This window comes from Sciurus carolinensis, chromosome 2 (assembly GCF_902686445.1).
Source record: "Sciurus carolinensis chromosome 2, mSciCar1.2, whole genome shotgun sequence".
Lineage (NCBI taxonomy): Eukaryota > Metazoa > Chordata > Mammalia > Rodentia > Sciuridae > Sciurus > Sciurus carolinensis.
In genome coordinates, this window is record NC_062214.1 from 52,287,147 (window position 1) to 52,309,882 (window position 22,736).

A 22,736-nucleotide genomic window follows, 5' to 3' on the forward strand; every position below is an offset into this window, starting at 1 on the left:
TTGAATTGGAGTCATCTGACATGAAACTGCAGCTCTTCCTAGTACAAGGTGAGGTCTCCCTTATCCAAAATGCTTGAAACCAGAAGTGTTTCAGATTTTGATTTTTTTAAATTCTTGAATATTTGCATTTATTTAATATCTTGAGAATAGGATTCAAGTGTAAACACAAAATTCATCTGTTTCTTATATATCTTTACCTTTATACATATATCTTAAAGATAATCTTATTATTTGTTTTTAGTGCATTTTGACTATAGTCTATCACCATGAGATCACTTGTAGAATTTTCTATTTATGGTGTCATGTCCATGCTCAAAAATCTTCAGAATCAATTAGAACAAATTTTTTTAAAAATTATTTTAAAAAAGCGTGGAAAAATTAAAGCTTCAGAGTTTGGGAGCATTGTGAATTTTGTAGTTTTGTATCAGGGATGCTCAACCTGCATCAATATTATAGAATCACTGTCCACTACAGGATATCTCTGTAATGGTGGAAAATTCCTTATTCTTTATATTCCCTGGCTTCCTCTGCTCCAAAATGAAGACAATAATAATATTATAGGGTTGTTGTGAGAACTGAGAATTAAGCAAGCTAATCCATGCTGAACACTTAAAATGGCCTGGTATAAAAGAAGCCATCAATATTTGTCATTGTTTAGAAGAAATAGATTCCTGGCGTACAATCTAATTTGCTTTTAGCACATACAATTTCAATGGAGAAGCTAAAATAGTAGTGAAGAAAACAAGCAAAGTGACTGTCCTGTTTCTTTGGTGTTCACATAAGAAAAATGGGAGCTAGGACAACAAACCTGATGAAGTGTTGAGAATCCCATAGAAACGAAGAAGGCTTCAGGGAAAAACTTAAAACAACTTCCAACCAATGAACCATATCGACGGTGGACACATTCCACAACTGAAAACTAAGGTCAAAACTGCAGTTTCCTTGGCTTAAGTTTATAAGCTAAGCTATAATTTTTATTTTCCTAATTAAAAGAAAAGTCTTTTGAACATTCATTCCATATGTAAATTCAGAGCTTGGGCCATGGTAAACCATAGAAGCAGAAATATTTATCTTCTCCAGGCTAGTTTGGCAGGCTTTCCTCCAGGGATCTGAAATACAGCTGCGCTCATCCCCTGGTCCATTGTCAACAAGCAAGCATCCCCAAGCCACAAAAGTCAGTGGTAATAAAAGGATGAACTGGAAGCTGAGATACGTTGTGGTTTTGTTTGGAAGTTGAGGAATGAACAGAGTCAGAAGTGGCAGGAAACTATAAACTTCACACCAGACAGCCAGGAACAGGCCAGAAACTGGCAGGCGGTGTGAACTACACAGGAAGATTGCAGGGAGCCCTCAGAGGGGGAGATGTTGGAAGGTAGGGAAGAGAGGCAGCTGTGCAGGTCGGGAATCAGGTGCTGTTGGCCCAGTCTCCCAAGATGGGAGCCAAGAGTGGAGGCATTTTTCAGGGGTAAAGAGCATATTAGCTTTGCTCTGTGGACAGGGGACGATCCCCAGCAAAGTCAGTGGGGCTGATGGAAACTACAGGCTTGGAATGAAGATGAGCTCAACCACTGTAGCTTATATGGCACTGCCCTTTTCTAATTCAATAATATGAACAGTATTTTCTGGCTCTGAAAGGGACTTTGGGGAGGATCTGATCCAGTGGTTCCCAAAATTGGATACATACCCTACCCACCTCTCCAAGTCACCTGAGGTGCTTATTTAAAGATGCTGGTGACTGGAATTTGTAGAGACAGAAAGAAGAATAGAAGGTACCAGGGTTTGGGGGATGGGGGGAGGGAAGAAATGAGGAGTTATTATTTAATGGGTACAGAATTTATTTGGGGGATGATGAAAACATTCTGGAGATGGATTGAACAATAGTGTGAATGTATTTAATGCCACTGAATTGTCTACTTTAAAATGGTAAAAATGATAAATTTTATGCTGAGAAGTTCTTGCTATAATAAAAAAAAAATACATCACAGATCCAAAAGAAAAAAAAAAAAAAAAACAGTAATAGGTCTCCACTCCCAAAGTGTCTGATATGGAAATCACAGTTTAAAAAGTATCACAGGTGATTCTGATAGAGGTGATTTGAGGACAACCATTTTAAAAATGGTATTTTTGTTATGGAACAAAAAAAAGACTCCTTCCACTTTAGAGATGCATGCTGAAGCGTTTATGAGTAACATGGCATGTTGTCAAGTCTGTCAAGGTAGGGACAGTGTTGGTGGTATAGATAAAACAAGAGTGGCTTTGAGGTGACAGTTGTTGATACTAGGTCATGAGCACATGGGGGTCCATTATACTACTCTTTTATATAGGTTTGAAATTTTCTGTAATACAAAAGTTTTTTAAAAGACTTAATATGGGGGGGTACATTTTCAACAGAGAAAGGGGCCCAATGAAAGAGGTGGAGGTGAGGGGCATCCTGCTATGGACAAGAACAGCTAACAGGTCAGTGTGGCTGAGTATGCCACTCAAGCCAAAGCAAGAAAGTGGCCAGGGAAGGGGCTGGGGCCAGGAAGGGTAACTCCCTGCAGAGTGTTGGCCTATTGAACAAAGAAGAATCTTTAGGTGATGAGGATGCATTTGAATATTCTAAAGGTTGCAAAAGAAGAATCAGATCTATGACTAGTCTGGTGGCTCTATTGGGGGTAGATGTAAGAGGAACAAGTGAGGAAAAAGTGAGAATGCCATTGTAGGTAAATGGTAAGCAGATTCAGGTCCTGGACGGGGATGGCAGTAGAAATGGAGAGGAGGAGCTGGAACCAAGAAAGATTTTAGTAAATATCATCAGGACCCAGTAGGACCCAGGGCTGTTCTGGACTAAAAACTCTTATGACTTTCCTTGCGGGACCACAAACATGCACCTTTCTGGGATCTCAAATCCCTTTCTTTTTATAGGTTCCCTCCTTTATATACTCTAGAAAGCAGAGCTGGGGAAGTTCCAGCAGTTTAGCCCAATGCCCTCTTTGTACAGTGGGAAGCCTACAGATGTTGGCTTACTTGTCTAAAATCCTTATTATCTTTTTTTAATAGGTCAAGACTGACCTAACTTTAAATGAAAAATGACAACAAAAAAAATCACATACATACACACTCTCTTTCTATCAGCCTATCAATCTTCACTCTTTCCTTTAGTAGTCAAATACTCATTGTCTCATTTCCTTCCTCTCTGACCTTTGAATGATACTATTCTAAAATTACCTGGAAATGACATTCCTGTCAATCAACTGACCTTTTCTCATTCCTCCAGTTTTTCTTTGACTTTCTGTGAGATTTGAATCCTATCTGCTACCCCTTCTGAACCCTTGACTCCTTCAGTCTCTGTAATAATGAGCTTTTCTGGTTCTAATTCATTACTCCACTGCCCCCCTCTTCTGATTCCCCTTCTTCCTCTAGACCTCTGAGCTCTGTCATAAGCCCAACACTCCTCTCTTCCTTCAGTCACTCTGGGGCCATTCACCCTCACAGCATCCAGTGTCTTCTGTGGTCATTTTAGGGCCTGACAGAGGTCCACATGGAAAAGTCTGACTGTGTCATCACTGAGATGTGCCAGTGCTCTTGGCCTGATCACTAAAGGCACAGAACCTTCTCACAGGGAAGCAAGCCACTCTCTCCTGGGGCTTACAGCTGGACTGGACATAGTTAAAAGGGACATTGACAAATGAGAGTGTGTTCTGAAAAGAGCCATAAGGTTGGTAAGGGATCTAAAAACAACACATGAAAACTGCTGAAAAGGCTAAGAATGATGAGTTTGGAAAAAACAAAGCTCTTGGGATCCATGACAGCTTTCTTCAAATTTATGACAACTTGTCACATGGAATAGGAAATAGATGTGGAATTTTTTTTTTTTTCTGTTTCAGAAAACAGAAATTAGAAGGAGGTAAATTTTGGTTCAACAGGAGAAAAAAAGTCCTGCAAATAATTTGGGTAGTTCAATGTTAAAATGAGTTGTGAACTCTGCCCATTGCTGGAGGTGCTGAAGAAGAAATTTCTGAGCTATTAAAAGGAATTATTTCCAGGGCCATCATGGTGAAATGGACTCATGGTGCCATGCATATTAGAGTTTAGAACCACCACTGCTAACTAACCACGTGACCTTAGACAAGTCTCACTGTCCTTATTTATGAAAGGGGAAAACTGGGCTTGATCTCTCAGGGAAATGGGCCAGACTGCTGCTGAGATCCCCTCTCCCATCTCATTCTGCATGTCCATGTTCTCTGTAGATAACTTCTCATCACCACAGACTCAACATGTCTGTCATGGAACCAACTGTCCACTACTTGAGTCCATCATTGGTGCTGCTGTTCTGATAGACTTCTGTACTAGAAATTTCAGAGAATATTGGCTCCTTTCTGGCTTTCGGTCCCTATATTTCTGCTTCCACAGTGCCTTTTTGATTTGCTCTTGATTCTTCATTTCTACTGACACCACTGCAATCCAGACTTGTAGCAAGTGGATAGCAGTCACAGAATTTTGAATTGGAATGGATCCTGGAGAAATTGAGTTCAACCTGTCCATTTTATAAATAAGGAGAATGAGACACAGAGAAATTATAAAGACTTGTTTAAGGTCACATTGCTAATAGCAATTGACTAAGTTCTGATACCCATAGTGCCATGTGTTTTCTATTGCCCCAAACCATATCAGTCCTGGATTACTCCTTATAAGCACTTAGGCCACCTGGATTCACTTCAACATAACTGGTTTTGTAGAGATTGGCCAAAATTTAACTATGGAATGACTGGTTTATTTGCATAATACTGTCATGGTCCTTACTTAAATCATATGTTAATCTAGAAATTATCCCCATCTCTTAATTGCAACAGAACACTGGATCTGCTTTGAGTTAAATAACACTGTTCTTTTCTGTCTTCTCACAGATACTGCCAAAGTGGGACGCTGAATTGTGAAATACAGAAAGATTCTAGCCAACTCAAGCTCTCTAGAGTCTGCAAACCCAGGTCATTTGGATACTGAATGTATCACTGTACTCTGATGAGTACAAAAATTACATATATCATGTTAACTGGCTATGCCCTGATTACTCCCACAAAAAGCCCTGGACTCACGTTGGTTCTTCTGTTGCTATTCTGGTCTCTTCTAGTTCTTGTGCTTGTTTCAGCCAAGGTAACTTAGCTTCCACTGGACTTTTTTCTAAGAAAAAAGGAACACAAACAATAAGCTTAATTACTATTAATCATAGGGATTTGGATACATGATCACTATTGGCTGAAAATTTCAGTAATAAAAAGGTCATGTTTTCCAAATGCAAGTTGAGTCCTTCAGCACAGTACATTAGGTGAATTCTGGAATGAATAAAAATTTCTGCCTTGTGTTTTTAAATTCACAAACTACAAAACACAACCCAAATGATCCCCATGATACATTTGAATGTGTTCTCGAAGTTAAACCTAAAAATGCCTTTCATAAAGCAACACCATTTTCTGTTCTTTGCATATTAAATCTCTTGCTTCAACAATATCAAATTGCTTTCTTTTGTCACAAATTCTTTTGCCCACTGAACAAAGAAATTAATAGAAAAAAGCAAAGAACATGGAGGTTAATAAAATGGGAAGACAGTGTGTGCCATGGTTTTTCTCAAACTGTAATTGTTGCTGAGGGAGGCAATTAGCAATTACATCTGGCATGAAGGAGCAAACTGGTGCCTCCTTCTGTCCTTTGAAGCCTCCTCAGATGTGAGGAAAGAAACATTCTAGTTGTGAAGTAAGAGAGGAAATAATTTTGGCTTGCTCCAGGGAAATTACAGATGATAAGAAAGTGTCTATGAAAGTACCATGGAACACAAAAGAAAGGAGAAAGCACTTCACTGAGAGTTATATAATGTGTACATCTGTCATGGTAACCGATGTTATTTTCCACAAGAGAGATTCAGTCAAGTGTGTGTTGAATGGTAATTGTGAGGTTATTTGAATAGATAATGAACCCAAAAATAAAGAGGGAAAATTTTAACATCCTATCTAAAATACTAAAGAGGAGTCCTTCTTATAACAGGTGGGAACAACTTTTTTCCATTTCAAGGAAGAAGATATTTGTCATAAGGATTGGTAATGCCTTCCTAAAGTACGTGAAAATGTACAGAAAGGACCATATATTTGATAGATGATGCCAAGACTTGTTAACCATGGGTGTCTTCACATTTCTGCTGTTCATTTGGAGAGATGGTAACTATGGGAGAAATTCTAAATGCACTCATAGGCCTAGATTGGGAACCAAAAATATCTTAATTCATTCCAAGCACTATGACACATGATGACCATGACATTGTTCCTCCTTCAAGGAACATAATGCTTCTGTGGAAGGGTATATACAAAGTACTGTTGGAACAAAGGAGAAAAAATCTTGAGGAGCAGTACAGATGTTTCCACCCCTCCTCCTCCACCATGCCTTCCTTTTTCTGCTCTTCTTCCTCTTCCTCTTTTTCCTTCCTCTCCTTTCTTTTCTTCTCTTCTCCTTTTTCTTGAAGGCAGAGACTGCATAATATTACTTGATGTCCATCAAGAAGTGTATAGCACAAGTGTGCACATACAGGAACCACTCTAGGACATATTTTTTTTTCCTCCCTATTACTGGGGATTGAACCCAGGGTTGCTCTAACACTGAACTATATATCTAGCCCTGTGTACTGAATCCACAGGAGCTCAGTTATCACTCCTCAATAAATCACATATGCTCAATTTCCTTATCAAGGTGGACAACGCTATTGCAAACTGTCATTAAAACACTCTATTAGAATATAAGATGAAACAGAAAAGCTGCAATATTGGAATGAGGGCTAGAAAACACCATTGATTTAAACTAAATGCACCAAAAACTTACCTTTTGGTTTATAACATGGGATGGGAATGACACATTCCTCTTTGATGTGCAATTTCAATTGTGGATTGCAGCCCCCAACATGCTGTCCACGATGGTTGATACAGAGAACCACCCGGTAACGTAACCCTCGGCCACAAGTCACTGTGCACTTCAAAAGAGACAAAAAGGAGACTGTGAGTTTCTTTTTCATGAATAGGTCTACAAAGGCATTATTTTATCATATGCAAAAGAGAACCACTGATCTACATGAATATTAAACATAAAAGATTTTCAAATAAGTAATACATATGAAGGGAGCAGAGGCTGTTTTTCTGTGGTTTCTGTTTTTCCAGGCCCCTACTGCACTAGCCTCCTTCCAATTCTCAATTCACAAACTATTTAAGATGAGATCATAGTACAAGAAAAATAAATGCCCAGAGAAATCTTATTTTGCTTTGTATCAAATATCAAAGAAACTCAATTCAGGTTTTCTTAGTTTGGTTAAATTTAATATGATATTACCCAAAACAAGTTGTGAATCTGGATGAAACATTTCTAAACTATGAATATGAAAATTAAATTTCAATCAACCATGCTAGAGTGTTAAACTTTCCATTCTGTCTACAGAAATTGATCTTGCAAAGCTATTGTCATTTGAAGAGACCATCAAAGAGTATTCAGTTAAACAATATAGGCAAACATACTACAGATGCATCAACCAGATAAATACATACTTTTTTTTTAACTTCCTGTGAAGTTTGTGTTATTAGCATTTTTCTTTGAATTGTTTATGATTTAAAAGTTACCCTGGCCTATAAATGGAATGTTTTCATGTCATGTGAAAATCTAGGACATGTTTTGTTTTTCCTCCCTGTTACTGGGGATTGAACCCAGGGTTGCTGTAACACTGAGCTATATACCCAGCCTTATTTTATTATTATATTATTTTTGAGATAGGTGCTTGCTAAGTTGCCAAGGCTGACCTCAAACTTGCAATTCTCCTGCCTCAGCCTCCTTAGTTTCTGGGATTATAGGTGTGCACCACAATATATTTTTTTTAATTTACCTGTATATATTGATGTTAATATTTAGCTCTGTAATGTCCTCCAAAGTCTCATTGTTGAAAACTTGGCCCCCAGTGTGGCAATATTCAGAGGTGAGAGTTCTAGGAAGTAATAGGAACATAAGGGCTCTAACCTCATCAGTGGATTAATCCATTAAGGGATTTGCAGCTAACTATCAGGAGGTACAACCTAGTTGAAGGAAGTGGATTCTTGAGGGCATGCCCTTGGGGACTATCTCTTGCCCCAAACCCCTTCTTCTCTTTCTGCTTCTCGGGCACCATGATGTGCATAGCTCTTCCCCACCATACCCTTCTGCCATGATGTTCTGTTGCACCACAGGCCCAAACAATGAAGCCAACTGACCATGGGCTGAAACTTCTGAAATAAATAAATCTTTCCTCCTTTAAGTAGTTCACTCAGGTTTGATCATAACAACGAATAGCTAACACAGTTGGAGAATACAAATGTGTATAAGTATGTAAGTTAACAGACTTTCATGTTTTTGGATCATGTTAGGTTCACAAAAATATTGAGCAGATAGTACAGCATTGTTCTATGCCCCCGTGGCCCTCCTTTCCCCACAGTTTCCGTTATCATTAGCATCTTGACTTATGTGGTATAGCTGCTACAACTGAGGAACAAAGGTAGTAGTGCCTCTTTGCCCTGGGTTTCACTTTCTACACTGTCCCCTCTTCAGCAGCCCCTCTGAGAAGCTGGACTCTTACCAAGGAAATATCAAAATTCCATGGTATTTCCAGAGCTCCTTTTCAGAGCTGAATGTATACCAATGCTAGCCAATCCTTATCACTGAGAATATATTTGTTTTTTGAAAAAAATTGAAAGGTATAGTACAGTGAATGAGATGAGTTGGATAACAAATTGTTTTATATTAAAAGTGATGAAAAAGTCATGATATCGATGGGAGGGCATAAAAGTTCTTTTTTGGGGTACGGGTACCAGGGATTGAACTCAGGGGCACTAAACTACTGAGACACACCCCCAGCCCTAGAATTTACAAATAGAAAGCCTGCGCTACATAATATTCTCAATAAAATATTCCATGAGGAGGAAATGAAAAACAACAATGTAGGTCAGCAAAGGGAGGAACTACCTTAAAGGAAAAACCATTCCAAGGAGAAACCAAGTCAAGTTAAAAACCAAAAATAAGCCAAAATAACTGGAAATACAAATCATATCTCAATAATAACCCTGAACATTAATGGCCTAACCTTATCAATCAAAAGATATAGACTGGAAGAATGGATTAAAAGAAAGACACAACAATATGCTGCCTTCAAGAAATTCATCTCAAACATCGACGCAAAAATTCTCAACAAAATTTTAGCAAATCGCACACAAATATATATTAAAAAGATAGTGCACCATGATCAAGTGGGTTTTATCCCAGAAATGCAAGGTTGGTTCAACATCCGGAAATCAATAAATGTCATTCACCATATCAACAGACTTAAAGTTAAGAATCACATGATTATTTTAATAGATGCAGAAAAAGCATTCGATAAAATACAGCATCCCTTCATGCTCAAAACACTAGAAAAAATTGGGATAGTGGGAACATTCCTTAACATTGTAAAGGCCATCTACACTAAGCCCATGGCCAATATCATTCTAAATGGTGAAAAGCTGAAAGCATTCCCCCTAAAAACTGGAACAAGGCAGGGATGCCCTCTTTCACCACTTCTATTCAACATCGTCCTTAAAACTCTAGCCAGAGCAATTAAACAAACCAAAGAAATTAAAGGGATATGAATTGGAAAAGAAGAACCCAAACTATCCCTGTTAGCTGATGACATGATTATATATTTAGAGGAACCTGGAAATTCTACCAGAAAACTTTTAGAACTCATAAGTGAATTCAGTAAAGTAGCAGGTTACAAGATCAATGCTCATAAATCCAATGTATTTTTATACATAAGTGATGAATCTTCAGAAAGAGAAGTTAGGAAAACTACTCCATTCACAATAGCTTCGAAAAAAATAAAATACTTGGGAATCAATCTCACAAAAGAGGTGAAAGACCTCTACAATGAGAACTACAGAACACTAAAGAAAGAAATTCAAGAAAACCTTAGAAGATGGAAAGATCTCCCATGTTCTTGGATAGGCAGAATTAATATTGTCAAAATGGCCATACTACCAAAAGTGCTATACAGATTCAATGCAATTCCAATTAAAATCCCAATGATGTACCTTACAGAAGTAGAGAAAGCAATCATGAAATTCATCTGGAAGAATAAGAAATCCAGAATAGCTAAAGCAATCCTTAGCAGGAAGAGCGAAGCAGGGGTATCGCAATACCAGATCTTCAACTCTACTACAAAGCAATAGTAACAAAAATGGCATGGTATTGGTACCAAAATAGAAAGGTAGATCAGTGGTACAGAACAGAGGACATGGACACAAATCCAAATAAGTACAATTTTCTCATACTAGACAAAGGGGCCAAGGATATGCAATGGAGAAAGGATAGCCTCTTCAACAAATGGTGCTGGGAAAACTGGAAATCCATATGCAACAGAATGAAATTAAACCCCTATCTCTCACCCTGCACAAAACTCAACACAAAATGGATCAAGGACCTCGGAATCAGACCAGAGACCCTGCATCTTATAGAAGAAAAAGTAGGTCCAAATCTTCAACATGTCGGCTTAGGATCAGACTTCCTTAACAGGACTCCCATAGCACAAGAAATAAAAGCAAGAATCAACAACTGGGATAGATTCAAACTAAAAAGCTTTCTCTCAGCAAAGGAAACTATCAGTAATGTGAAGAGAGAGGCTACAGAGTGGGAGAATATCTTTGCCACTCATACTACAGATAGAGCACTAATTTCCAGAATCTATAAAGAACTCAAAAAACTCTACACCAAGAATACAAATAATCCAATCAACAAATGGGCTAAGGAAATGAACAGACACTTCACAGAAGAAGATCTACAAGTAATCAACAGATATATGAAAAAATGTTCAACATCTCTAGTAATAAGAGAAATGCAAATCAAAACTACCCTAAGATTCCACCTCACCCCAATTAGAATGGCGATTATCAAGAACACAAGCAACAATAGGTTTGGCGAGGATGTGGGGAAAAAGGTACACTCATACATTGCTGGTGGGGTTGCAAATTAGTGCAGCCACTCTGGAAAACAGTATGGAGATTCCTCAGAAAGCTTGGAATGGAACCACCATTTGACCCAGCTATCCCACTCCTTGGCCTATACCCAAAGGACTTAAAATCAGCATACTACAGCAATACAGCCACATCAATGTTCATTGCTGCTCAATTCACAATAGCCAGATTGTGGAACCAACCTAGACGTCCTTCAACTGATGAATGGATAAATAAACTGTGGCATATATATACAATGGAATATTACTCAGCCATAAAGAATGATAAAATTATGGCATTTGCAGGCAAATGGATGCAATTGGAGAATATCATGCTAAGTGAGATAAGCCAATCTCAAAAAACCAAAGGACGAATGATCTCGCTGATAAGCAGAAGATGACATATAATGGGGGTGGGAGGGGTTAGCGTTAGGGTTAGGGTTAGGTTTAGGGTTAGGTTTAGGGAGGGTGGCAAGAATGGAGGAAGGAAGGACTATGTAGAGGGAAAATAGGGGTGGGAGGGGTGGTGGGGAAGGAAAAAATAACAGAATGAATCAAACAACATTACCCTATGTAAATTTATGATTACACAAATGGTATGCCTTGACTCCATGTACAAACAGAGAAACAACATGTATCCCATTTGTTTACAATAAAAAAAAAAGAAACTGATCTCATAGAAAAAGACATCCACAGACTAAAGGTGGAAGGATGGGGAAAAACCTACCATGCACATTGACTCAGTAAAAAAGCAGGGGTTTCCATCCTTATTTCAGATAAAGTAGACTTCAAGCCAAAGTTAGTCAGAAGGGATAAAGAAGGACTTTTCATACTGCTAAGGGAACCATCAATCAGAAAGACATAATGATAGTAAATATTTTGTATTTAATTTAGAGGCTGGATCTCACTGAGTCGCTTAGCACCTCACCTTTGCTGAGGCTGATTTTGAACTCTCTATCCTTCTGCCTCAGCCTCTGGAGCTGCTGGTATTACAGACCTGCACCATGTGCCCAGTCCGGTATAAAAGCTCTTAAGTCAACAGAAAACATGTTGACTAAGACTCAAAGGGCTAATGCAGGTAGGAGAAGCAAGTAGGAGAAGCACGATTGATTGAAAAAGGCAAGTCTTTAATGACTGGATAACACATCCTTTTATAAATATGGTGGTATTCTTTGCATTCACCAATACCAAAAGAAGATAATCAAATTTCAAACTGGCAAATCCTTAAGAATAATTTTTAATGATAGACCACCACATTATTTTTGGCACATAACTCAGGAGTTAAAAGAACTGCTTGAATTTGCTGAAATAAACTCCTTTAATTCCACTCTATTCAGGTGATCAAGTCTTCCAAGGGTATATATGTAACATAAATGGAAAAAAAAACCAACAGTAAACATTAAGAACAAAATTACTGCTGACCCCAAGTCTCATTCCGGCAATGGATACATGTACTATTTTTAAAGCCTCACTCATCTTGGAGAAAGGCTAATTTCAAATGAAATTTTACTTTTTATGTATAATAACTTTTTACCAAATTTTGAAATAAAGTCATGTTGGTTTGATTGGGTATTATATTTAATAATAACTGAATTCAGGGGAACAGTCTTATCATTAAGAGCCTTCTGGCCACAGGAAACTAAAATAAATGAAATTATTACGTGTACTTTCTTGGAGAGAGGTACCATAGAGTTTTCAATAAGAGACTTTAAAGTATAAAAATGCATTATATTAGGAAAAAATTCTATAGGGGGAGCAGATTGAAAATATGATTTCAAGGGGAGAAACATGCAAATATTCAAATTGTTAAAAAGTTTGTTCATGTTATCCATATGAAAGATGGCACAGAGAGAAATCATCATGACATTTAGGTTCCACTGGACACATTTTTAAACATGTTATAACACTCTTACTTTAGAATGTCAGCATTCATGGCATGTTGGAAATTATATTCTTTGCAATTATTCAGACTTATAATAAAAAATTTAGATGTCAACCTAAATATACAAGAAGGGGTATGCAATTTTCCAAACTTCTTTTAGAGGATATGTGAATAAAAATGAGTCAGTAACGGGTGCCCTAATAACTATGGGTGAAATTCTATGAGGTAACATTTAGTTGGGAAATCAGAAAAAGACTCAAGTGGTTCTACACCCAGCCAACTCACGTGTTCTCCAGTCCCAGTTTAAATGCTACCTCCTTTCTGACCTTTTTCTGACACCTTCTGGAAGAGTGAATCCCTTCATGCAGAAGGCCAACTCCTATCTCCTATGACACTGGATCACAACTATTTGCTATTTGCCTGCCTGCACATCTGTGCAACTGGGCTCTAAGTTTTGGGAGGTAGGAGCAAGTTTCACTTGTCTCCAGCATGGTAGCTGACACTCTGAATAGATGAACAAATATATGAATGCACGTATATTACAGAGATCACACAAAAGAACTAGATACTTGAGTCAATTATGTATGACACTCTAGGAAATTAGAAGTTTAAGACTAAAATACTGAACACCAGTGCCTGCATTTTTCATCTTTGACTAATCCATCCCACTTCATTTGTTCTAGAGGACTACTCTTTCATCTTCCTAGAAAGTAGAAATACTCTAATCCTGCCAGGGGCAGTGGTGGATGCCTGTAATCCCAGCAGCTTGGGAGGCTGAGGCAGGATCATGAGCTCGAAGCCAGCCTCAGCAACTTAGTGAGACCTTGTCTCAAAATAAAATATAAAAATTGTGGCTCAGTGGTTTAGCACCCCTGGGTTCAATTCCTGGTTAAAAAAAAAAAAAAAAACTATGATAATCTGACTTGAGGTCTTCTCATATCCTGGTATGTTTCTCTTCTTCTCCTTTCTTTTTTTCTACAACCTGTTCCCTAAATGATTTTCAAAAGAGGCTGCCTGACTCTGATCTTTCCCAATGTCATGCTATATCGCCTCAATTACTTCAAATAAATTACTTTCTTCAAAATACATCGTAAAGCTTCTTAATAATGACTGGATCAAGGACACATTTTTAATGTCATGTGAGCATTTCCACCTTGATTTTTCCAATTCTTAGTAACATGGGTTCTACAATCTTGATGAATTATGGCCTTGTCAACTTCTAGTCGCTTCATGTATTCCTGCCTTTCCTCAGCCATCTCTGCCTGGCCATCTGGCATGGTGAAGTCCTCTTTGGGCTCTTGGTTGTTCAGATTTTAGACATCTTCAAGGCTAAAGCACAAAGGCAGCAAAGATCTCCCGACTGACTCTATTTCAACTCCTGTTCCTTCCAGCTCTACCACAGCCCTTAATAATAAAAATTCTTACCAACACTGCTGACTGTAGTCTCTCTTATATTGTCCTCTGTCTTCCAGAGTTGTTTGAGAACAGGGACCATATTCACATACAACTTCTGTAACCCATACTGGCCAGTACAGTGTTGGGCACAGAACAAATATTCCTTAAAACCTAAGTTGTTGTTCTAGTTTTTGTTTAACCAGGGATTGAACCCAGGGGCACTTAACCATTAACAATATCCTCAGCCTGTTTTGATTTTTTACTTTAAGACAGGGAACCTCACTAAGTTGCTGAGGCTGGCTTTGAACTTGTGATCTTCCTGCCTCAGCCTCCTGGGCTGCTGGGATTACAGGTGTGCACCACTGTATCCAGCTAAAACCTGAGATTTAATTTAAAGTAGCATGCTCTTAAATTCACCTGAGACCACTCCATGGCGATCCACTTGGGGCAATCAAATAGATTGCAGGTCTGCATAACCTTGGGCTTGGGTGCATACATGCACTTCCATTCTTCCACTTGCAGTATCTCTGCATGCATGGACTCCTCCACACACACAAAGCTCCGTCTCTGGATCCCTCCTCCACAGGACACGGAACACGCAGTCCAAGGATTATGTTCCCAGCTCAAAAGCAAACAAATAAAAATACATTATTTATTTGTTGTTGGTTTGTTTCAAGTTTGCAAAAATGGGTGCAAAAGTATGGCCTCAAGGTGTCAGTTGCAGCCCAGCTAAAAAAGCATGGATCTTGAGTCAAGACTTTAATTGGAACTGCCACACAGTCTGTAGTCACAAGAAACTTACCTCCTCTGAACTAGAATAATATACTTGCCCTAGTTATTTTCAGAGGGCCATTGTGAGAAATTGATTAAATTTTAAATGATTCTTTTAAACTCTCAATTATAAATTAATGGACCATATTATTAGAGATTCATAGAAACTCAAAGTCAGAAAGAATCACGCGAGTCACCTCAGTGTCAAAAGGGATTCAGATTTCTGACCAATTGCAATGCTTTAGCTCCTTCTCTGATATCAATTGTCCAAGACACGCTTGATGCCTTCAGTAATGAGAAACATCACCTTTTCAGACAGCCTATTCCATCTAATTCTTAGAAAGATCTTTCTTATTATTGAGTTGAAGTCTGTTTTCCCTTAGCTCTGAAAGGATCTAATTTCTATCCCTCGTACACTGCAGGCAGTTGCTACAGAGGCTACAAATATTTGAAAATTACTTAGAGTAAATTACAAAAAGGAAAAGGAAGCATATAACTCACCGAGGGAGAGGTTGAAAGTGGTCATAGGGCATAATCTCTTTAAAGCCATCACTACAAATAAAACCATTGAGAGAATATCATCTCTAAATCGAGACATTTATTACATAATACAGATTTGACATTGCAAGAGACAGGACTCTTTCAAATTGAAAACTAGAAATGCCATATGTTATGAACCATTCCCAAAACTTCGACCACCATATCTCTCCCCCCACCTCTCTTATTTTCCTTTTTTTCTTTATATGGAGGATTAGACTCATGGGCATTCTACCACTGAGTTAGATCCCATTTTATCAGCTTATTCATTCATTCATTCATTTTGAGACAGGTCTCTCTGCTTTGCCCAAGCTGGCCTTGAATTTGTGACCCTTCTGCCTCAGCTTCCCAATTTGCTGGAATTTTAGGCATGTGCCACTGTGCCTGGAAGTCACATCTCTTTGATTTTCAGGAATGACTCTAACATAAACTATCCCCAGTTGTATGTGAAAACATAAAAAACTGAACTAGTGAGATATTAATCAAAAGGGAAAATTCTCTTAACTTAGATAAGTCTAGTCCTTCTCCTGATCATTTTGATAACATATATTAATGATACAAACATGCTGTCATGTTAGTAGAATCTTCAGAACAGTTTTATTTCACAGAACTTGTCCTTTGAAAGATCTCTATCAGTAAGCATGTTCAACCAGGATTACAGGAAATGGGCAGGCAGTGATAGGAAATGAAATCCACTGAGAAGGCTTCCTTTTCCACTTGTATATTTTTGCCTCAGCCAGCTGGCACATATCTGGGGGATTCTGGGACTTGATACTGTGCTGTTATTTTAAGATACTGTAGTGTAGCCAGGAAACTTCCCCAGGCAATCCAAGTCAGCAGGTACTAAATTATGCAATAGGACAGTTGATGCACAGCTTTTCTGCTTTGGCATTAAAACTTTTTGCTCCCTTGCATGATGCATGATTTATACTGAATCTAATGTGAGCATTTCAAAAGTCAAAATGTGGTAATGGGTGACCCAGTTTCAAGGCTAACCTGGTGAGTGAAAGATATTTATGACTGACAGATGGACAAGACATTATACTTGAATAAAGATATCTTTAATATTGTATATGCAGGAGATGCTCAAGGCAGTTCATTATAAAGAACTTATGGACACATAATCCCACAGCAGAGAGTTCATCTGAATGTCTAGATTGACAAATGTGTCCTAATTCCCATTGACCATGTTTATTAAGGTAAATGCAGGCACCTGCCACCATCATATGTTCAAAGTCAGGAATGGAAAAGTTTTGTCTTGCAAGAACTAATCAGTCCTGGTGACAGTTGATTCCTTTAATTTAAAAGCAAAAAGGGTGTGGGCAGTTGCACAAACCTCGATGGGCAAGGATCCATGCTGCATTCCTTCAGTTTTGGTTTGGGTTTTACATTTTCAGGGTAGTAATGGCAATAATGGTCAGGAACCACCCTCTTCAAGCGGATATCCATACACTCAGCGGAATTGAGCTGATAACCTAAAGGCGTAGAAGAGGAAAGGTTGGAAACTTTTGTCTATGTCATGCTTGCTGGCAAAGTTACCACTTGCCACACATTTCTTTCCCTTTAAGAAACTTAACTTGCTGTTTTTCAACTCTGGTTACATAAAGAACAACATGGGGAATTCCACTCTACACCAGTGCTCAGGTCCATTCATGGTCCAGTTGAATCAGAAGCACTGAAGTTCAGTGACAGGGAATCAGTACTTTTTTAAAAAAAATAATCAGGTTCCCTAAGATGACTAAAATGTGTGGCCAAGACCGAGATCAACTACTTGAACTGAGAGAGGTTCTTTTAGCACTTGTTACAAAGAAGTGAGGATGGACTCCTTTTAAGAAGTGTTTGGAGCTCAGGTGCAGTTTCCTCATTCCTTCCCCTCCTCTTCCTCCTCCTCCTCACAGCACTGGGCAAAGTCCCTCTCTTTTGTTTCCTTCTATTTTCCTTTCTTCCCCTATTGCACTCCCATTCTGATATCCCACTCCTCTGATATACTGATATCTTCCCCAGCTCTCCTGATACCTGATTTATTATTTATGCTTCCTCAAATATACAATTGTCTTCAACAATGTTTTGTGAGAATCTGTTTTTAATGTAGCTGGTAATATTTTGAGCCTTGTTCCATTTTCTACTTTTTTTCACTCAGCATATTTTTTAAGAACTACCTTTCTTCTAATTTGTTGCTGTGTTGAATGTTTCTTTAATTGATATATGGATGTTGGCATCTACCACATTTCACTCATCTTCTGCCCTGAGGTAGCCAGGCCACCTCCAATGTCAATAAACCTTCCAAGTGGGGAAAGAAGCACTGTCAACACAGGAAGGAACAAACTCTATCTCTCTATATCCTTCCCTAACCCTGCCTCTTAAGCTTTCAAAGGGGAAGGAATGAAGACTTACTTCTAATTCTTTTAAATCCAATTTGTCTTTGAGGAAAGTGAACATTCCAACTACATGAGTGCTAAAAATTTTAAAAACAACTCACAGAATGACACTTTCCCTTCAGGAAAGATCCAACTCCAGGTCTCCTATCACTACATGAATACAAAATTAAGTTAAATACTCTTTTTTTTTTTAAGTGATTTTTTCAAGCTAGAATGAACTCCTAAAAAAATAAATAAATAAATAACCCAACACCTAAGCTAACATTAAGCTCTCAGTTTCTATGCATTGATTGGTCTGATGTTCTAAAAATACACTTAAAGTCCTGATTGCCGAGAGAAATCTAATTTTATAAACCTCTAGACAGCTTTCTACAAGACATGGCTTGGACATAAGCTGAGTGTAGAGGACAGACTGGTATGCATTATGAAAAAGCAAGGTCGAAACCACAAGAATGAAAATCCAAATGGAGTCAATAAAATGTTCCCCAGGTGCCAGTATTTGCCAGAAAGTCCACAATATCAGATGGCATTGGCAATCTCAATACTTGCTACAAACTGATCTCAGGTGTCCTGTGTAGATAATCACAAACAAGACCAAGAAAGTCCATCCAAGTACCTGTGGTACTGCAGAGACCAATGAACTAATTTTCTTGATGATCCAAAAATCTCTGAAATGCCATTAAAACAAATCATGCAGATTCAATTACTAATATAATTAAATTTTGGTAATGCTTTCCTTGTGGGTTTCATGTGAGTGTTTTTATTTCCCCCCAAACAAGTACAGAATGAGATTATACCTCCTTCAGTAAGAGAAAATCTTTCTCCTAAATGGAAACATACTTCTAAAAAGAGACAGGGGACAAACAGGTGTTTCTAATTTAGAGGAGAGAATTAGTTTTCCTCTTTAATTTTATTGCAGTTTAGAGATAACTAAAAGCAAGGAAATAAGACAGATTGTCTTGATACTGTAAATAAATGCAGTAAAATTCTGCCAGGGCAGAAAACAGCAAGTACCGCCCAACATGGCAGCCTAAATCTCTATTCTTTCTTGCACCACTATATTTGAGGAGGACCTTGCTGCTGGGTGCTCCCTTGCTCATCCATGGTTCAGCAGAACTACCTTTCTGTGGGCACCCAAGTGTGAGAAACCCCCATTCTCCTGCTAAGATTTTAATCAACGTAACTGAACTGGATCCTATTATAAAACATCCCTTCCAGAGCCATAAGGCTTCTCTTGTCTTATACGTCTGAATGGGAATGTCTCTGAATAATGTGTGTAAGGGATAAGGAATAAATTAGAAAGAAAGGGATGTCGTTTATCTGCAAAGTAGGAGTAGATAAAGCTCCCACCATCTCTGCTCTCATTTTGGGGTCCATGAAAGACCCTTTCTTCCCTAAAACTGTGGTGTGCCTGTGTCTAAGGTGGTAGAACTCGACTTCTGAGTGTAAAGTACTCTTTGGTGTTTATAGGTCTGTCCCACTCACTGTGGGGGCTCTCTACCATAACTGTTTTAGGCTGAGATTCTGACACAACAAATATTTCTTGAACATTCACTAAGTGTCAGACCCTGACCTACATTCCTTGACATGCATCATCTCACTTTGTCTCACAGAGTGCAATAAGGGTGAGAGTCTTATTTGCTGGTGAGAAATTGAGGTTCAAAGATGTCTCAGAGCTAATCAGTGATGAGGCCTAGAAGTGAATCCACATCCTTAACTTCACAGGCGATGCTGCCTCTTCACATGAACCCTCATGTGCAAATTTTTTAAAAAATATTTTAGTTGTAGGTGGACACAATACCTTTATTTTATTTATACTGAGGATCAAACTCAGTGCCTCATGCATGCAAGGCAAGCACTCCACCACGAAGCTACAACCCCAGCTCCTCTCATGCAAGAACTGGATTGGTCCCAAAATTTCTGGCCCCAGTTTAGAGAGACTCATTGGATTTTCCCAGTTCATAGTCTCAATTCCAAGCAGTGTTCTACCTCAATCAGCTTTGGGGGAGAGGTCAAATGTTTCTAAGAATTTCCCTAGAGCTTATGGGAGAATCACTAACTCAAAAGATCTAAAAGAATTTTGCTTCATAAAAATGCTTATCATGTTCAGCAAAATTCAAGAGAAATTGAAAATAAGCTGACAGAATGTTTGAGCTGGCAGGAATTTGAAGATTATTTACTCCATTGCTGTGTTTTCATTGTGTTTATTTTTGTGATTGAGATCTAAGGCAAGAGATAATCATTTTCCACTCCAGGTAGTAAAATCAAATAATTTTTGTAAATACGTTTATATTTAAAAAAAATAATTCATCTAAAGAAAACTCCTTGAATAAATAGTAGTGAAGAGGTAACACAGGTATGGCAAACATAGTGATGTTAATTTGGCTACAGCTGCTTTCCAGAGATACTGCCTTATAGAGGTGGTTCTCAAAGTACAGAGTACACATAATTCCCTGGAGGGCCTAGTAAACACTGGGCTGGCCCCATCCTCAGCATTTCTAACTCAGTAGGTCTGGGGTGTGGCCTGAGAGGTTGTATGTCTAATAAGTTCCTGGGAGATATTGATGCTGCTGGCCCAGGGACCCGACCCAAGAATGACTGCCTTAGGATCATAATCAAGTGGTCAATTATCCCTTGTCTGACTCAAGGAAGAACTAACTGGTAACTGAGAAGACTCACTTTTTACTTTCCTTCCAAGTCCCCATTCAGCCCACAGACTGCACTTCATTTAACTCCTAGGGACCCAAGCTCCTGCTGAAGTCTGCACTGTCCAGTGCTCCCCACAAAAGTGGCTGCCTCCTCATTTCAGAGAAATCCTAAATCCCAGATGAGAGAACTAACTTGCAAATTTGTGGGACCCAGGAGTCTCCTTATTATACCAGTAGTTCAAAGGAGAGAGGCCTGATTTCAGCTCTGTTTCTAACTTTCTGAGCAAGCTGAAACCTTAGAGGGAAAAAGTGACTTGAAGCTGGGCTGAGCCAAAGAAGCAGGATTTATTCTAGCTCTTCCAACAGGACCATGCCTGAACTGTGTACCCTAACCTGGTTTCAGGTATAGTAGATGCTCAGGGGGGCACGGTCATTACAGCATGACTCTTGGCATTAGACAGAGCTGGGCCCAGATCCCTGCTGACCTGTTCACCAGCAGAAAAATCTTAACCCTTTCTAAGTCAGTATGCTCATACATAACACAGGCTAAAACAGACCTTCCTTGGGGTGTTCTAAAGAACAAACACCCTTCTGCCATAAGATGAGCTCCTAGTTCATGGCACATAGCTTGACATGTCATCCAGTACTGTGCCTGGAACTCTTAGGGGAAGGATCACCAAGTCCCTCTGGAAGTCCTACTAACTCATGGTTCCTGGTTTGGCACTCATGTAGAACCATTTGCTCTTAGGTTTTAAAGTTCAGATCAGAAAATGAGTACTTTGATTACTCTGGCTCTCTTCTTTGTTTCAGGGAGTCATTGTTTCACCGTGGCACAGAGATTGTTATCTACAGAAAAGTGCTTCTTCTGTGCATGTATGTGGAGGCCTGAATTACAAATTTACCCAAATTATCTTCAACTCTAAAACCTTGAACTAAGCAGAACTTTTCCTTTTCTTTCAGAAGAGAACCTTTCTCCTTTAAGAAAGTTTATATTTTCAAACCTGAAAATAGATAAAAATGGGAATCTAATGTTAGAACCAACATGTCCATTAACTTGATATGGATAAGCCAGTCACTCCATTTCTCTGTTTCCCAGTTTCTCTATAGAAAATGAAAATAATACATGCTATTATGATTTGGATATGAGCTGTTCCCAAAAAGCTTCTGTATTAATGCAGGAAGTGAAATGATTAGATGATGAGAGTTATAGCCCAATCAGTAGATTAATCAATTTGATGGATTAATAATTTAAAGACAAAAACCACCCTAAGATTCCATCTCACCCCAATTAGAATGGCGATTATCAAGAATACAAGCAACAACAGGTGTTGGCGAGGATGTGGGGAGAAAGGTACACTCTTACATTGCTGGTGGGGCTGCAAATTAGTGCAGCCACTCTGGAAAGCAGTGTGGAGATTCCTTAGAAAACTTGGAATGGAACCACCATTTGACCCAGCTATCCCACTCCTTGGCCTATACCCAAAGGACTTAAAATCAGCATATTACAGAGATACAGCCACATCAATGTTCATAGCTGCTCAGTTCACAATAGCCAGATTGTGGAACCAACCTAGATGTCCTTCAACTGATGAATGGATAAAGAAACTGTGGTATATATATATACAATGGAATATTACTCAGCCATAAAGAATGATAAAATTATGGCATTTGCAGGCAAATGGATGAAACTGGAGAATATCATGCTAAGTGAGATAAGCCAATCTCAAAAAACCAATGGACGAATGATATCGCTAATAAGTGGATGATGACACATAATGGGGGGTGGGAGGGGTTAGTGTTAGGGTTAGAGTTAGGGTTAGGGAGGGGGGCAAGAATGGAGGAAGGAAGGACTGTATAGAGGGAAAAGAGGGGTGGGAGGGGTGGGGGGGAAGGGAAAAAAAATAACAATGAATCAAACAACATTACCCTATGTAAATTTATGATTACACAAATGGTATGCCTTTACGCCATGTACAAACAGAGAAACAACATGTATCCCATTTGTTTACAATAAAAAAAATAATAATAATAATAATTTAAAGACAACTGTAGGCAGGTGGGCATGGCTAGAGGCAGCAGATCTCTGGGGATGTGCCCTTGGGGGTTAT

At 38.7% G+C, this 22,736-nt stretch overlaps 1 protein-coding gene across 3 annotated transcripts in view; it reads right to left on the reverse strand.

Annotated features, from left to right (window-relative positions):
- Adamtsl3 (ADAMTS like 3) overlaps positions 1–22,736 on the reverse strand; it is a 347,565-nt gene that overhangs the window by 123,634 nt on the left and 201,195 nt on the right. For all 3 annotated transcript variants that reach the window (XM_047534772.1, XM_047534782.1, XM_047534791.1), the window contains exons 11-15: positions 16,939–17,077; positions 15,567–15,617; positions 14,712–14,916; positions 6,847–6,994; positions 5,079–5,163 (exon numbers count right to left, since the gene is read on the reverse strand). In XM_047534772.1, coding sequence (XP_047390728.1) covers positions 5,079–5,163; positions 6,847–6,994; positions 14,712–14,916; positions 15,567–15,617; positions 16,939–17,077 — 628 coding nt within the window. The remainder of the gene's footprint in view (positions 1–5,078; positions 5,164–6,846; positions 6,995–14,711; positions 14,917–15,566; positions 15,618–16,938; positions 17,078–22,736) is intronic.